The following is an 18,850-nucleotide window of genomic DNA, read 5'->3' on the forward strand; positions in this document are numbered from 1 at the left end:
AATTGGGTCAAACAACTGGTAATTAAATATATATATTTCTTAATATTATATTGTATTATATATTAAATAAAAAAATTAACATGAGGTATATAATAAAATTAAGTGAAGTTTTTAAATTAATATAATTAAAAGGATCATTTTTTATATATTCTACAAATTAAAAAATATAATAAATAGTTAAATAATAACAATTCATGTGTCTATTACTCTATTTCATATATATAACTCTTTATTTATTTTTTTAAAAACATTAGAATTATAATAATTTTGTTAAAAAAACAACAAAAAAATTAAATTAGTTCAGAATGGTTCATTGGCACTGGTTTATACTCAGTTTTGGACGGTTTTTGAGCAAATTTTTTATTCAACCAATTTCTTAACTTGCCCTGACCAATATCTTGATTGGTTTCCCGTCAAAGTGGTTAATTTAGTCTGAGTTTTGAAATCATATGATATTTATATAAATACAAAAACAAGATGTCACATGCTTAAGGGTTTGACATTGGATTAGTTTTTGTAAGTATAATCCTTGTTTTACATAATTTGAACCGCATTATTAGCATATACCTATCATACAATATATCATATATTAAAAGATGATTTTATTTGTATAAAATTTATATATATATATATATATATATATATATATATATATATATATATATATATATATATATATTGTAGAGATAGTGTCAATTTGCAATTTTTATATTAATAATTCGCAATAATTTAGTTTTTGTGAAATATTTCTGATGTTAATATTAGTGATGAAAAGGATATTTTAATTTTGTCACTAAATATCATCAATACATTAATTTCTTGTCGATATTACTATAATACAATAAATTAAAATATTATAATTAAATAACATTATTTTATAATAAAAATAATACAACCAATCATTTATTTTTTCTTTTAAATATGCCTGATTCACAGAGGAGAGGCCAGTGGTAAAACAGCTTCAAAGGAGGCACAAAAGCACAGTAATGTACAAAAGAAAAGTACGCCATTGAAAACACAATATCAAATTGTCAATAGATATTAGATAGCCGTAACGAAATTGTTATTCAGTGATACCGACCATGCCAAATGTCAAGGCAAGTTATCGTTACCAATATTAATGCCATCATAAATCTCAAGTTCTAAATGTCATTGTTTACCTTAAGCCACTCAATGTTAATTATTTTAAGATGACAACCACTTCTCTGGTTAATTGATTATGTTCATCTTGCATTTTTCAAATTATAACATTTTTTATAAATATATTATGTACAAAGTATTGATCCACTTTAATAATTAATTTTTGTTAAAAAATCTAATGAATCATTTTTATTAAAATCTCTTTTTTCAATTATTTCTTTTCATTCTCAGAATTTGAAACAAAGACCTTAACACCTTATTTAAAATGACAAAATCTAATATTACTCAAAACAGCATCCAACAACTTATTAATAAATTAGAATAGGCTTGATTTGGCGAATTTTAAACCGTGCTGATAAAGCTGATAATCTTTTTTCTTTTTCTTTTTTTAGGCATATATTGACAAGGTCGTAACACTTTTATCATGACTCTGGCTCTCCTGTATTGGGTCTCACTGACATCGTGTCACAATTGTTTTACTGTAGCTTTCAAACTTTATGCGTCTTCCTCTCACTTTCTTTGAATTTGTTTGATGCATAAATGTTTTATTTTATGAGCTCTCACTTTCTTTGAATTTGTTTGATGCATAAATGTTTTATTTTATGAGAAAGTGTATTTGTTGGTGTGATGGAAAATCAGAATTGTTGGTGTGATGGAAAATAAAAATCAGAAGAAAGAAAGTATGAAATTAGAATTGTTGGTGTGATGGAAAATAAAAATAAATAAAAGTATTTAAAAGTACTATATGAAAGAAAGTATATTTTAATAATAAAGATAAACAAGAAAAGAAGAAAGAAAGTATGAAATCAGAATTGTTGGTGTGATGGAAAATAAAAATAAATAAAAGTATTTAAAAGTACTATATGAATAATATAATGTTATTTTTAATTTTATTATATGAATAATATAATGTTATTTTTAATTTTATTTTAATTTTTTTATTATACAAAATCTGTTGGACATTTTAGTGTAATTGATCTCTTTATTATGTTAAAATAAGAGTGCATGCTTGTTTTAATGTAATAATGAGATGTTCGGTTTAGGCAAATTTTGGAAATTACATGGAAGTGACTTTCAGGAAAAGGCAGTTTTTAAAAAAGATAAAACTTCCATCAACCGCCAAAAACCACCTGTTCATCAACCGCCAAAAACCACATGTTCTTTGATCATAAATAATCATTCTGGTTCAGAAAGCATAACGGGTGACAAAACATACAAGACCAAAACAAAACTCTTGAATTATAATATTCTGATTTTATTCGATTGAACAATTTTGGTTGAACCCCGAAATTTGATTCAATCTGAAAGTGTTATACACGACTTCAGATTTATCTAGTATTATCTCGATTTTCAAATTAACCAACAAAAGATTGAATCAAATTTTTCGAGATGACGAACGATAGTTCGAAGATGACAAGCAAGTTTGCGAAGTTGGGCAAGTTTGAAGGGCAGGATTTCAGAAGATGGCAGAAGAAGATGCACTTTCTCTTGACAACATTGAAGGTGGTGTATGTGCTGAGTACACCGATGTCGATGTTTATGGAAGACGAAACTCTGGATCAAACAAGGAAGCGTTCGAAATGGGAGAACGACGATTACATTTGCGTGGACACATTCTGAACGGTATGTCTGACTCTCTCTTTGATATTTATCAAAATGTTGAGTCTGGTAAGGAATTATGGGACTCTCTTGAATCCAAGTATATGGCAGAAGATGCCTCAAGTAACAAATTCTTAGTTAGTAATTTCTTTAATTACAAAATAATTGATTCGAGGCTTGTTATGGAACAATATAATGAACTGCTGCGGATTTTGGGTCAGTTTACTCAACATGATTTGAAAATGGATGAATCCATTGTAGTTTCATCTATAATTGATAAACTGCCTTCTTCTTGGAAAGACTTCAAGCATACCTTGAAACATAAGAAGGAAGAGTTGACTCTGGTTCAACTCGATAGTCATTTCATGATTGAGGAGTCGCTGAGGGCTCAGGAAATTGACAAAGTCAATGATAAAAACGTAGCAGGTTCCTCTTTCGTTAATATGGTAGAGGAAAGTGGAACAGTTAAGCAAAATTACAATGCTAAAGGTAACAAACGAAAATTTCAAGGAAATAAGAACAAAGGTCTAAACAAACAGACAAAATTGTCATGTTGGAAGTGTGAGAAACCTGGTCATTTAAAGAGAGATTGCCGAATGTTCAAAGGAAAGAACAAGGCTGGTCCAAGTGGGTCTAATGATCCTGAAAAGCAACAAGGTCAGATTGTAGTGAATAATTTTAATTCGAATACGAATTCAAATTATGTATCACTCATATCTGATGCATACTATGTGCAGGATGATGACGTTGCTTGGTGGTTTGATTCGGGAGCAACAAGCCATATGTGCAAAGATCGTCGTTGGTTTAAGGAATTTAGACCAATCGATGATGGCTCTATTGTGAAGATGGGCAATGTTGCAACTGAACCAATCCTAGGATTAGGTTGTGTGAATTTAGTTTTTACTTCCGGAAAAAGTTTGTATTTGGATAATGTCTTATTTGTACCTGGTATTCGTAAGAACTTATTGTCTGGTATGGTTTTAAATAATTGTGGTTTCAAGCAAGTACTTGAAAGTGACAAGTACATCTTGTCAAGACATGATTCGTTTGTTGGATTTGGTTATCGTTGTAATGGAATGTTTAAATTAAACATTGATGTTCCTTTTGTTCATGAATCTGTTTGTATGGCCTCGTGTAGTTCTATAACTAATATGACAAAATCAGAAATTTGGCATGCTAGATTAGGACATGTTCATTACAAAAGATTAAAAGATATGTCAAAAACAAGTATGATTCCTCCTTTTGATATGAACATTGAAAAATGCAAAACTTACATGTTGACCAAGATCACTAGGAAACCTTTTAAGGATGTTAAAAGTGAGACTAAAGTCTTAGACCTTATTCATAGTGATTTGTGTGATTTGCATGCTACTCCATCATTAAGTCATAAAAAATATCTTGTTACTTTTATTGATGATGCATCAAGGTATTGTTATGTATATTTATTAAATACAAAAGATGAAACTCTTGATAAATTTAAAATTTATAAGAAAGAGGTAGAACTTCATCAAAATGGACTAATCAAAACTCTTCGTACGGATAAGGGAGGTGAGTATTATGATCCGGTTTATTTTCAATCTACTGGAATAATACATCAAACTACAGCTCCCTATACACCACAACAGAATGGTGTAGCCGAAAGGAAGAATAGAACCTTGAAAGAAATGGTGAATTCCATGTTATCCTATTCGGGTTTAAGTGAAGGATTTTGGGGTGAGGCTATGTTGACAGCCTGTTACTTGTTGAACTGAATTCCTAACAAAAGGAATAAGGTTACCCCATATGAACTTTGGCACAAAAAGACACCAAATTTGAGTTATCTCAAAATTTGGGGATGTAGGGCTGTAGTCAAGCTTACAAAACCTAAAAGGAAAACCATAGGTGAAAGAGGTATAGATTGCATATTTATTGGATATGCTGAACATTCTAAAGCATATAGATTCTATGTGCTAGAATCTAATGATTCTGTTGCTGTGAACTCGGTTATAGAGTCACGGGATGCTATCTTTGATGAACAAAGGTTTACATCTATACCTAGGCCAAAGGATATGAATTCCATGTCGAAAGTCTCAGTTAATATTGAGGATATACCTTCAACTAGTACTGAAACTAGAAAGAGTATGAGAGTAAGAAAGGCTAAGTCATTTGGTGATGATTTTCAACTCTATTTAGTTGAAGGGTCAAGGAATGATATTGAATTTCAATATCAATATTGCCTTAATATTGAGGAAGACCCAAAGACTTTTAGTGAAGCAATGGCTTCAAGGGATGTTGTATTCTGGAAAAAAGCAATCCAAAGTGAGATGGATTCCATCATGCAAAATAATACCTGGAAATTGGTTGACTTACCTCCTGGATGTAAGCCATTAGGATGTAAGATGATCTTTAGGAGAAAGATGAAAGTGGATGGTACTGATGACAAGTACAAAGCCAGATTGGTTATCCAAGGCTTTAGGCAAAAGGAGGGTATTGATTTTTTCGATACATATGCTCCTATTGCTAGGATATCCACTATTAGACTGTTGTTAGCACTTGCTGCTATCCAAAATCTGGTGATTCACCAAATGGATGTGAAAACTGCATTCTTAAATGGTGAATTGGATGAAGAGATATACATGAAACAACCTGAAGGGTTTGTTATGCCAGGAAATGAAAATAAAGTGTGTAAACTGATGAAATCTCTTTATGGCTTGAAACAAGCGCCTAAATAATGGCATCAAAAATTTGATGAGGTTGTGTTGTCTAGTGGTTTTGTTCTAAACCAAGCAGATAAATGTCTATACAACAAGTTTGATACTCATGGCAAAGGAGTTATCATTTGTCTGTATGTAGACGACATGTTGATCTTTGGTACCGACCAAGATCAAGTTGATGAAACTAAGGCATTTTTGTCTTCTAAGTTTGATATGAAAGATATGGGGGAGGCGGATGTGATCTTAGGAATAAAGATCAAACGTGGAAACAATGGCATTTCCATCTCTCAATCACATTATATTGAGAAGATATTGGAGAAATTTAATTTTAAAGATTGTTCTTCGGTAAGTACTCCCATTGATCCTAACCTGAAGCTATTACCTAATAAAAGTGTAGCAGTGTCTCAACTTGAATACTCAAGGGTGATAGGATCACTCATGTGTGCAATGATTAGTACTAGGCCTGATATAGCTTATGTTGTTGCTAAACTTAGTAGGTTTACAAGTAATCCAAGTTCTCATCATTGGCAAGCTATGAATAGAGTATTCAAGTACTTAAAGGGAACCATTGACTATGGTTTGACATATACTGGATTTCCTTCAATTATTGAAGGTTACTCTAATGCAAGTTGGATAACCAATATGGAAGATTATTCATCCACAAGTGGTTGGGTATTCCTCTTTGGAGGAGGTGCTATCTCTTGGGCATCCAAGAAACAGACCTGCATTAAAAATTCAACAATGGAATCTGAATTTGTAGCTTTAGCAGCAGCTGGTAAAGAAGCTGAGTGGCTAAGAAATCTGATGTATGAGATTCCATTGTGGCCCAAACCTATACCTCTCATGTTTATCAGGTGCGATAGTCAAGCTACTTTGGCTAAGGCATATAGTCAAGTGTATAATGGGAAGTCTAGACACTTGGGTGTTAGACACAACATGGTTTGGGAGTTAATCATGCATGGTGTGATATCAGTGGAGTTTGTGAGAACTCAGCATAATTTGGCTGATCATTTAACCAAAAGGTTAAGTAGAGATCTCGTGAAAAGGTCGGCTGTGGAATTAGGATTAAAGTCCATATGAAATCTCTTATATTAAGATACTCAATTCCCATCTAATATGACATTAGGTGTTGAATTCAATGTGGAAAGCTTAACATGTAGAGATTGGAACACATCATCGAAAGTATCCCAAAAGGTATGTGTTCGGTTCTATAAGTTAAGGAGGTTGAAGTATAACTTCTCAATGGTTCTTTTGAAAAATTGCATTTGCAGGTGCAAGAAAGAAAAGGACTACCTATATAAGCATGAAGTTTAGCCGCTTCAAGAAGCTGGGACTTGGCTTTGATATGCTTATGAAGGATAGGGACACAGGCTAGTAAACTAGTGTCGAGCAAGAGTAATGTTATAAACTATTGTGCAGATTATCTTCATGTATTCATTATGAATAGAAAGGGTTCAATCCTTAGTGACACCCTGATATTCAAATATTTGAAACGTGTAATTTGCTAAGATGAAATTCAATCGTCACGATATTTCATCTATGCAGTAGTTTGTGGTATGTTATGATTTTGGTGATTTGATCGGTAATTACACTAAAATGGGGGTGGTTTGTTGGACATTTTAGTGTAATTGATCTCTTTATTATGTTAAAATAAGAGTGCACGCTTGTTTTAATGTAATAACGAGATGTTCGGTTTAGGCAAATTTTGGAAATTACATGGAAGTGACTTTCAGGAAAAGGCAGTTTTTAAAAAAGATAAAACTTCCATCAACCGCCAAAAACCGTCTGTTCATCAACCGTCAAAAACCACCTATTCTTTGATCATAAATAATTATTCTGGTTCAGAAAGCATAACGGGTGACAAAACATACAAGACCAAAACAAAACTCTTGAATTATAATCTTCTGATTTTATCCGATTGAACAATTTTGGTTGAACCCCGAAATTTGATTCAATCTGAAAGTGTTATACAAGACTTCAGATTTATCCAGTATTATCTCGATTTTCAAATTAACCAACAAAATCAATGTTATACGGACATGTCAAATTTAGAAATAAGTAGTAAAGTTGTTGAATCTAGGTGACATTATGAGACTCATAAATTTAAGATAACTTTAAACAATTATGTATTATAGATCCTCTAAGAAGATCTAACTAAGTTAATTAAACAATATGCATGAATAGTTATAAATTTCTTGTTATCTAAGTTTGATTCTTACAAATTAAATAAAAAATCTTAATTAACATTAATTAGTTTTTACTCGAATTTGAGATTGAAAAGAATAAAATATAAGAAATTGAGGAATGTTAATGACATTATTTTTTAAATTCTTTTTCTTAGAGTCATTAGCTAAAATTTATTAAAAATAATTAATTTTTATATATTTTACTTTCATTTAATGAATCTCTCTTAATTTAGAAGTGGATCCACTAAAATTGATTATTTTAAACAAAATTTAATCATAGAACGTTTATATATATATATATATATATATATATATATATATATATATATACTGGCATCCCTCTAAGAAATTATACGCAGCGGAAAAGGTGCAACACCCTGGGGGCGGAAAACATATTCCTCTATCAAGTTCTCTTCCCATGACGTTGCACCTACGTGCACCAAATAGAATTACTTGATCTTCTATAGAGGAATAGTGGAACAAAATATGGGAAGTATGAAAGACAAAATTCTAGTGGGATGAATTTAGGAAAACTACAGTTTTTTTTTCTCCCACTTTTTCAACAAGGAAAGGCTTGCAGAGGAGGGGGAGAGAACACAGTTGTGCCATATTTTCCATCACAAACCCTCAATAATGCATAGCCAGAATAGGAAGCAACAAGCACGCATGCAACCAATGTATTACGTTCTCAATATGTCATGACGTATATGTCTTTACTCTTCGTTATATCATGCCAATTAATCAGTGATTTTAAATGATGAGAATTTGTTAATTTGATTGACACTACTTTTACTAATTAATTCCACCATTTACTTTAAACTTAACTTTTGAAACTTTAAGATCATACAAACTATGTGTTACTTGGTGCCTTGGTTATTTAAGAAAACCATGTAAACTTGTCATCCAAAGAGAAGACCAAGTGTTCACCACGGTGGCAATCACGTTTTTGTAATAGTTACCATTCATTAGGTTCTTTATGTTAGTTAAATCTAAATTTTTTTTTTTTTAGTCTAAGACCCTACACAAACTATGAAAACTCTCCCCCTACTCATTTTTGGCATTTTTGTTAGAGCTTATTTTTGGCATTTGAGCTTATAGCTTATTATAATTTTTTTAAAAATTGTCCTTAATAATTTTATAAAATTAATTCCTCATTTACTTTCTTTATTAATAACATATTATTCCCTTTAATATTACATTATATTTTTTAAATCAAATACTTATCTTTAAGCAAAAAAATAATAAAATCTTAAAAATTATAATTAATCAACAAAAAAAATTGTTGATGCCTAATTTAACAACATACTTATCAAATATTTTCAATTTAACAAGTTGGCTTAACCATTTTTAACTAAAAAGTATATTTTAAATTTTTTTAACCAACTTATCAATTATTTTTGTAAAACATAGCCAAAGTTTCCTACACAAATAAAAATTCCTTCAATGATTAGATTCAATCAAATCACATAATTAAGCAATCATTCACAGCTTATAAGATTTGATTAATTTATTGTGAATCCTCCACATAGCTTCCTATTGATGTCCCCCACCCATAGGATAGTTGCTTTACATTTCAACATGGCCATGATAAGACTTATTAGGAAGAAAATTGCTTAATTTTCTTAGGATATGTTTGAATTTTTGGTGGAAGGGTTCAAAAGTTTGTTTAAGAATAAAATCAGTTTAAAGTCATGTTTAGTTATCCTAAAAATATGTTTGAGAGTAAAATTTTGCCTAAAAATTTAATTTTAGAGCAATAAGAGATATTTTTATAAACTCAAACCTAAGTTTGCAAACTTTAATCTAAAAATACACTTATTAACTCTTACCAAAGATTTTAACATTACTTTATCTATTCCGTTAACATTATTGAAAGTTCTAACCTGCGAGTGAGAGATATGAATCTTCTCGTGAATCTGTTATTCCCCATCAACTTGCTCGTCAATTTGACATAAAATATGATTAGATGCATGCTAGCTTTCACAGTTGAAAACTCAACTGTATGTTACCTTCACATATAGTGCGCTGGCCCTACATGCAATGCCATGGTCTCACTCCCTCACCCTCATCTTTCACTTTTGTGGTCAATTTATTTATTTATTTATGCAAAGGTTGTCAATTTCTCAACCTGTTTCTGCATGGAAGAAGAAGAAGAAATTAATAATGATGATGAAAATGAAAGCGAAGACAATATGGTCGAGTAGCTAATTAACCAATGAGTCTACAGCTGTTGTTGACATAATGAATCCTAATCAGTTCACACTTTCGTTAGTTGCCTATTTGATCTAAGCATCCGTTAATTAAATTAAGTCTCAAGTCTCACAACTCTGGTTTTGTTTATTTATTAGATTGTTCCTTGTTAAAAGAACCTTCCCCTTTTGTGGGGTCATTAGCAAATCTTGGCTGTGATTGTACACTTGATTTGTATGTATCCTTGCTTTTAGTTCCCTGTCGTCATCAGTTTTGGTATTTGCTGATGTATTAATTTCTACATTTGTGGCACTGGTAAATCACCATGTAGTAGTAGGAGTAACAGATATAGGTATGTGCATTATTGTTCTAATAATAATATACAAATAACCATTTGGAATTTTTTATGGTTTGAGCTAGATTTTGCTATTAGCTAGTTGCTTAATTGAATATGAAACATAATATAAAGAATACATATTTGTTAACTCGCAATGAATACTATATTAGTCCAACAGTTTTGTTTGTTGGTTCTGGCTCAATGATTTATCTTTCATAGAGAAATTATATTTATGCAATTTCTTCATTTAATGATGACTATAATAAGGGGAAAACTAGGGAGAGAAAAGTGTGTGATAAGTGATAATTGATGGAATAGGGGGGGGGGGGGGGGGGATAGTGCTATAGAGAAGTGTTACACCAAGAGTATAGCTCTTTTATGTATGTATATCTCCTTTTTAATGTGGCATTTGGTGTTATTGGATTTCCCTTTAAGTTTCTCTCGAAATTTCAATAAATGAGAGTGTTTTCCTTTTAGGACTTTCTTTTCCTGTGTTTTTATCATCATTCAGACAATTGAGAAGTGCTGTGAGGACCAGTATTATTCTTTGTTTTCTTTTCTCCTTCTGCAAGATGTGGATGTGGATATCTGGCTATAATGCTATATAGTCACACATTTTCTGTCTTTTTTGTTTTTGGCTCGATAGGGGATCTCCCTTCTATTGTGCACTCAAATAACTCCAACTTTTCATTGTTAATTGTTACAATCTAAGGCCCTCTTATTTTAAATATCGACTGTCAAATAGTGCCTAAAACATGTCAGTGACTGTTTCCATATTTAAGAGCTAGAACTCTGAAAGTCTTAATACACAGTACACAAAACAAATGCTATTTTGGTTCAGTTATAGTATTTTGACCTGAGGCAATGAAAACAAGGAGAGGAAAACGCTCAGAGGTAAGCATCAACATGCCTCGTATACCTCTGACTTGTGTTTAAGGATAACTATGTTTCTTAGAAGCTTCTAATGTTGTCTCATTGCAGGCCTTTTGGCCTTCCCTTGTGATGAAGAAATGGTTGAACATAAAGCCAAAGGTGTATGATTTTAGTGAAGATGAAGTAGACACTGAAACTGAGAGTGAAGATGATGGTATGCTTTAGGCTATAATACTATATGATTTTTTCCTGTTTAGCTTGTTCTTTTTCTTTCTCTTTTTCATTTGTTTCCCTTCTTTGTTCTTTCAATTTTCATTCAGCTTGCTCTCTTAAAGATTCAATACTGGGTGTGCGTGAAGATAATCCACTTAGAACACAATCCATATTCCCAAGTCAAACATCAGGCAATACTTTTTTCCTTTGCATTACTATGGTTCTTTAAAAGAAGAATATGTGCTCTTTGCTTTTATGCACCTTCTGCCATTGCTTGCTCTGGTTACATAATCAGTTACAGGAGCAACTCGTTATGAAATATAGAATCTAAACACAGTATCTTTCCATAGGTTGCATAGATTTGTTCCCTCTTTTTGGAGGACATGGGAAACCTGTGTTCTTAAATGATGTTCAATTAAACTTGACAAGTTACACATTATATGTTGATTTTTATGGTGCAAGTATGGAGCTGAAATGTTCCTTGGAAAAACAAAGGAAGTCTGAAGCAAATTCCAAATATTTTACTAGCTTCAAAGTACACGAAATTAAATTCTTAAGTCAACTAGCTTGACTAATTTTGTGAAGTTCGAATGATTGACTGTTTTTGACACTTGATTGAGTTCAGAGTGTTAAAACCACCATAATATGTTGATTTTGTAATTCAGATGCACCTTGTAAGGGCTACAAGACAAGACATAAAAGAGGGAAATCAGAAACTCTTCGTGTTCAATACATAAATACAAAGGAAGTGAGGTATGGTGGTAGTCAAGTTATGTGTTGTGTTGCGTTATTAACTTAATGATATGAATGAAATGCATCATAAAATGGTTATTTTGCAGGGTAACAATTGGCACATGGAATGTTGCTGGAAGAGCTCCAAGTAAGGATCTTGATATTGAGGACTGGCTTTGTACCAATGAGCCAGCAGATATTTACATTATTGGGTAAGTAGTTTCTCTATAGTTGCCTAATTTTTTACTATTTCTACCATGTTCAGGGTGCACACGTGTCCTATGTTTGCTTCTTCAACATAATGAACAAGTTTTTGGATCATTCAAGAGATTTTAGGTAGAACTTAATGAGCTTACATTTCATTATAGATAACCTGATATGCTATATAGATTTATTTTTGCACATCTTGTTTATGATAAAGTTCATGGAGTTTCACTTCTGTTAAGTGCACTAATTTCACATGATTGACTTTTTCCCCTATTTATGTTTTATTTTTTTAAATAGAGAGTGAGTCTGCTAATATTTTTATTGAATAAGTTCATAAAAAAGATTAATTGATGCAATATGCGACTTATGGCAATACCCTCCTTCCGTATGCAATTAGGTAAGTGATTCTATTGATCATAAGTTCATGTTTTTCGATGGAAATGCCTATTTATCTCCAAAACAGTGATTTTAAGAATAAAAGAAAGATATCATGTTCTTAGAAGTAAAGGATTCGCTATATTTAAGCTCATTCCAAGCCTCTAAAAAAATCGCCTGGGATTTTATTTACATCTTGCTTTAAGTGAAATTTTAATATACAATGGGATGCTGAATTTTCTTTCCTATGCTTCATAAGGATGGATCCAATCGTTCAAACTCATGAAAACCTTCTTTGCTATTCCTTATGAAAGGGTTGTCAGATGTGCTATCCATATTTGAAATCTAAACTATGGATGAGTTTACTTCATGCAACTTATCATGAGTTTATTTTAAATAATGACTGTCAGTGATAATTGTCTCACATGTGCTATTCAATCAACATCTTATCTTGTTTTACTTTCATTTTCCCGAGTAGTTCTTTAGTGGTTGTTCACTTGTTCTATGTAATGCACATGATGCAATGTATCTATCCTTGTTCACTTGTATACTTTCAATCTGACCAATGGCTTCCAATTTAAGGAAAAGCTACGTTAGAATTTCTAGTCAGAACTGAATTGAATGGTCCAGATTTGCCACACGTATCCTTCTGCTAAATAAGCCTTCTATGTGCACTTTGATCTTCAGAGATGGATCCTCTTACGTACATAAATAAGTCGTGTCGAAATATTGTCTCTCTCTCACTTGATAAATCTTAAATAATATGCCCCCATTTATTTAATGGGTTAACTAGGAGAGAGATAAACACGAAATGAGAAAACTGGTAGTATATATTCTCTCTCACATTTTTTGTTAACACACTCTCCTGTAAAAAAATTGAAATTTGTTGGAAATCACATAATTGTACGGGAGCCTATACCTTATTTAAGAAGCCTTATTTGTTGCAACAATCTTTAATGACTAGTAATTGAATCTAAAAATTTAGTGTAACTGTCTGCAAAAGAGAAGAAAGAGAATGTGTAATTCTCCGAGGCATGTGTAAACACTTAAGTTTTAGGTTTGTCAATCTCTATAGAAATTGGATGCAATAGGATGTCTTGGCGAATCCCCTTCAAGATACAATTTCTGTATAGCTTGGTAGGAAACGATTGGTGTGTTTACACATGCATTGGAGATTTGCACATTCTCTCCCTTCTCTGTTGCAGACCAGTTGCACCAAATCTTTACACTCAATTACTAGTCAATAAAGATTGTTCAAACATTATTCATGATGTTGTAGTTTTCAATAAATTTTAACCAATAGAAAAGTTTGTGCTAAAAAAAGTGTTACTAGCACTCCTCAACATGAAATTTCTGTGACCTTATCATGTTAAAATTCAACATGAGAGGATCCATGTATGCTTCTTTAGAGTGTTTGTAAAATTGGTCTTCTGATGCCTTTTATGTGATTGGCTTCCACACTAATAACTGGTTTCAACAACAGTTTCCAAGAGGTTGTCCCCCTGAGTGCTGGAAATGTTCTGGGGGCAGAGGATAACACACCCATCCGAAAATGGGAAGCAATCATCCGAAGAACTCTAAACAAATCTTCTGAACCTGAAAGCAAGCACAAAAGCTACAGTGCCCCTCATTCTCCTGTTTTAAGAACTTCTGCTTCTGCTGATGTTCTAGCAGACAGTGTAGATGTTAATTCACTAGACATGATGAATGAGGAGTATCTAGGAACTTTTGACAGTGATGATCTAGAACAAGAGGAAGTGAAAAGCACATCTGGTATAGGAAAGAATTTACAGCTGAGGAAAAGACATGACATTGATCTTCAGACTATACTTGACTGGCCTGAACGTCCATTAGATGCAACTCCACATACTGATTCCAGTCCAAAATTGCGTAGAGTACTAAGCAGCTCAGACAGAACTGGCTTTAGCTGGACAGATAATGCTTCAAAATATGCTGGTGTAATGAAACGATCACACCATAGTTCTGGAAATTTGGGCTTGTTATGGAAAGAGCAGAAAGTGATGCCTGAAGAAGTAATTGATACTATTGACGACTTGTCTGATGTGCTATTGGACGAGGAAGATGATGATTATTTTGAAGTGCCAAATGACAAAGAAGTTAATGGAATAGGTATGGTGAAATCTCATCGTAAGTATCTCCGGATTGTCAGCAAGCAGATGGTAGGAATATATGTGTCTGCTTGGGTGCAAAGGAGGTTGAGAAGGCACATTAATAACTTGAAAGTTTCTCCAGTTGGAGTTGGTCTTATGGGCTACATGGGAAACAAGGTAATGGAGTAATGCACGTTTTCACACTGAATTTGACATCATTATAAGATAGGTGTAAATTTAATATGTTCCAGGACAATAGAAATTTCAATGTCAAGTGTTAACAAGGCATCATAGAACTTTTCGGCACTATAGTATGCATTCTATGATCACTGCAATGTCAGTGCACAAAATCTGTAGACCGATCACATTGATGCCCACATAGAACTACAAATGTGAGCAGAGAAGTGTCTTATTCACTTGTTGCAGTTTTTATGAGAAAAGAGTAGTGTCTTCCATGTTATGTTGTGTTACAATGTGATCGGGGGGAAGCTATGTGCATTGTTATATGTAGAGCACAAGAAAACTCACCCTATGTGTACATTTACAAGTTAGAACATGTTGACTCTAACCTGAGTGAATGTGATACTGATACCAAATTATGTCTTATGCAGGGATCTGTTTCAGTTAGTATGTCTCTCTTTCAGTCACGTTTGTGCTTTGTTTGTTCCCATCTGACTTCTGGTCAGAAGGATGGAGCAGAAATAAGACGAAACTCAGATGTTCATGAAATTATTCGCCGCACTTGTTTCTCATCCGTCTTTGATACAGATCAACCACAAACAATCCCATCTCATGAGTAAGTTTTACTTTATGTTGAAAGTGGTCCGTTACAGTCACCTTTTGTGCTTCATAAAATAAAAAGGGCTGCTAGAAAGATGTAAAAATAACCAAGGACTGTGTGTGTTGAACAATTTGACAAACAATAATGTATATTAAATTTTAATCTAGAGATAATTTAAAGAATCTAGGATCAACAAAGAAAACTTGTTGAATGGAAAAATAACTAAAGTCAACTGAAGAAATTACATGCAAGTAACAAGTCTAATTTGATTTCTAAGTAAATAGAACAGTTGTAGGCTAAAACACTGATGAGGAGAAACCGAGAAAGTACTTTGCTGATTGAAGGAACATAAGTAATTCATAGAAAAGGACATTTGTAGACTGAAAATGGTGATATATAATATGTTTACCGTTGCTGTTATGAACATCATGGATTCATTGATAAGTTGATCCTTGCCAACAGTCAAATTTTCTGGTTTGGGGATTTGAATTATCGTATCAATATGATGGATGAAGAGGTTCGAAAGCTGGTAGCTCTAAAGAAATGGGATGAACTTATGAATTGCGATCAGGTGAGAATTGTGAAACTTAGACAAGACCATTAGTCTCAAAATGCTAGAATATTTGCATCTTACAAAATCTAGACCTGGAGATGCAGAAGAGGTTTGAAGTGTTGGCACCAAACTTGGAGTCATTAATTTATCTACACATGATTTTTTATCAACGAGAATTTCTAATTGCTTCACCTGATATGCATTGCAGCTAAGTAATGAATTACGTAGTGGTCATGTGTTTGATGGATGGAAAGAGGGGTTGATAAACTTCCCACCCACTTACAAGTATGAATTTAATTCTGATACATACATCGGTGAGAACCAAAAAGAAGGGGAAAAGAGGAGATCTCCAGCCTGGTAAGTGCAAACTTGTCAATGTTTTGTTGGTGCATGCATTAGATACTTCTTGTTTATTATATTAAGATAAGTGACCCTAGGTAAGATTATATAGGTGTAATTTCTTTTTTTTATAAATAAATATTAATTGTTAATTTTTTGTTATTCACCACTAAGTCAACCTTATCATCCTTCCAGGTGTGATCGTATATTATGGCTAGGAAAAGGAATAAAGCAACTTGAATACAGGCGTTCAGAAAATAAGCTCTCAGATCATCGACCAGTTAGTTCAATATTCTCGGTTGATGTTGAAGTATTTGATCACCGGAAACTGCAACGAGCATTGAATTTCACAAATGCAGCAGTACACCATGAGATTTTCCTTAAAGAAGATAGCGACTGGTCATATTAGATATCCACCAAAGATTGGGGTATTATAAACATACTACTAATTACTGGTAAATATACATTTCTATCTTCAAGAGCTGTTATGTAGGAAATGCTTTAATTAAAGACAACGGACTGGGCGTTAGCTTGACAGATCATGTAAAAGATGTCAAATTTTAAGGGTCACACTAACAACTAGTTCTGCAGGCAGCTTCCTTTTTGAATCTCTTTTTGGAGTCTTAAACATTACAATTAGAGGTAGCTCTAACAAGCAAATGTACATAGTCATGCATTAGGATACTGTGAAAGTTTTTTCTCTGTATTTAACATCTGGGTGTCCAATTTTGATCTAGTTAACTTCCAAGTTAATATATCTAAGTTCCCAATGTAGACAACAATAAACTTTAACTAGTAGTGTCTTGTCTTTCATTGTATATTATATGTTACTCATTGCATATTATATTCAATACTGTTATTGATCGAGTATGCTAGTTTTTCCATCTTGCAGGGAGTGAATCCTCTCTAGTGAGATTTCGTATATATTTGTTCATGTTAAAATTTCAACCATCAAAACTTGATGCCTTATTTAAATTTTTCCTATCTATACTTTTGAAATAAGGGCTCTGATTTCACATATACTGATTTCACATAAACGAGGGAATCCATCTTTCTATTGCTAATAATCACCTCAATCAACAACAGATAATCGACCATTAATCTTCGCATTTTTTTGTTTTGACCGTGTTATCATTTCTTATTGTTCAAGATGTATTATTAATTAAATATAAGCTAATTCGTGTCAACGTTTCCAGAGGTTTATGTCATCTACAAAAGAAATAATTTGAAATACAATTTGAAACAGAAATATAAACACGGTAAATAATGGCAAAGTTGTGGGCATCAGTTCTCCAAGGTGATACAGCATCAAAAAAATTCAGACGCAAATTACCCATTTGATGATGAGATTCATCACATGCCCATTATCTATTTTGATTTCAAAATTCAATAAAACGAAGTTGAAAATTCAATAGACTGAAAACCTAAAACATAGAAATTCTAAAACCAAAGCCAGCAAAAAATGAAAGAGGGAATTAAAATAGCGATCAGAACCTGTCGGGATTCATTAGTACATCACACGAAATCAGCGGATTGACAGACAAATGAATTGCTATCATCACCTCGCTTAACTTTTCCCTCTTAACCAAACCCAATTAACATTTAAATTATTCTCAACAAATTTGAGAATCTCCAAATTAACAGAAAATCAAAAACAAACATAGATAATTTACAAAACACTACAAATACCAATCAAAGGTTGAATGTTGAGCTCAGAACTTCTTAGAGGAATTGCGCCGTCATCGACGAGCAAAACATATCACTCGCCTCCGGCACAGATAAATCTTCATCACAGACTCAGAATATTCGCATGTGCAAAAGAATTTTAAGAAAAATAAAACCACGTTTTTCAGCAACAAATCAAACAGCGCCAAGAACTAGATGAAACGAACAGCAGCAACAGAACAAGTAAGAATACAAACAGCGGAAGAGAACTAGAACCAGAAATCACCGCGGTTTAGTGGAGTTCTGAACGAAGAGGGTGAAATTGACGATAATTTATAGATACAAATTAGGGTTTTATCATTTGAGGCACGACTAGGGTTCCGCTCGGCAAAGTAGAGTGGTTGATCCGACTGGATTGGGTAGATTTACATGAACCTTTTGTAGGCCCAATAAGTTGTGAGTACTAGGCAATTGCTTCCTGCACCCCCCATTTGCTTCCGGAATAATTCTGGAAGCAATTCCGGGAGTACAGCAAAAAACACCCTGTGTAATATGGGTACTGGGATAGTTGCGTAATCAGGCCCTTTAGGTTCGTAAAATAAAATGTATAAAACTGAATAATAAAACTAATATATTACCTTTAAAAAATAAAAAGGTGACTATTATGATCGAAATGTTATAAGTAACTAGTATTGATTTATTAGTATGCAGTAATAGAGTCTTGCACAATTCTCCTATAACCTAAATCACAAATTCGTCTTTACAGTAATTTGTAAAAAACAAAAATGTTTTAGACCACATATTCAAGATCACTGTGGACGAAAAAATCTAATGAGTATTACAAAAATCAAACAAC

General features: G+C 32.7%; 1 protein-coding gene and 3 non-coding genes across 4 annotated transcripts; 1 reads left to right on the top strand and 3 right to left on the bottom strand.

Annotated features, from left to right (window-relative positions):
- Positions 1-10,440: 10,440 nt before the first annotated feature.
- Positions 10,441-17,199, top strand: LOC100807214 (type I inositol polyphosphate 5-phosphatase 2). Its single transcript, XM_006579614.4, has 10 exons — positions 10,441-11,039; positions 11,127-11,232; positions 11,339-11,422; positions 11,897-11,984; positions 12,071-12,175; positions 14,029-14,833; positions 15,268-15,452; positions 15,900-16,008; positions 16,199-16,347; positions 16,525-17,199. Exons 1-10 carry the CDS (start codon positions 11,010-11,012, stop codon positions 16,736-16,738), a joined length of 1,875 nt encoding a protein of 624 aa, XP_006579677.1. The 5' UTR covers positions 10,441-11,009; the 3' UTR covers positions 16,739-17,199.
- Positions 17,200-17,605: 406 nt separating this feature from the next.
- LOC113001750 (small nucleolar RNA Z101) lies at positions 17,606-17,695 on the bottom strand. Its single transcript, XR_003267237.1, has one exon. It is a non-coding gene; the product is annotated as a small nucleolar RNA Z101 (small nucleolar RNA).
- Positions 17,696-17,812: 117 nt separating this feature from the next.
- LOC113001760 (small nucleolar RNA snoR14) lies at positions 17,813-17,896 on the bottom strand. Its single transcript, XR_003267247.1, has one exon. It is a non-coding gene; the product is annotated as a small nucleolar RNA snoR14 (small nucleolar RNA).
- A 141-nt stretch (positions 17,897-18,037) lies between these two features.
- LOC113001751 (small nucleolar RNA U61) lies at positions 18,038-18,127 on the bottom strand. Its single transcript, XR_003267238.1, has one exon. It is a non-coding gene; the product is annotated as a small nucleolar RNA U61 (small nucleolar RNA).
- Between the last annotated feature and the right edge of the window lie 723 nt (positions 18,128-18,850).

Source organism: Glycine max, chromosome 5 (assembly GCF_000004515.6).
Source record: "Glycine max cultivar Williams 82 chromosome 5, Glycine_max_v4.0, whole genome shotgun sequence".
Classification (NCBI taxonomy): domain Eukaryota; kingdom Viridiplantae; phylum Streptophyta; class Magnoliopsida; order Fabales; family Fabaceae; genus Glycine; species Glycine max.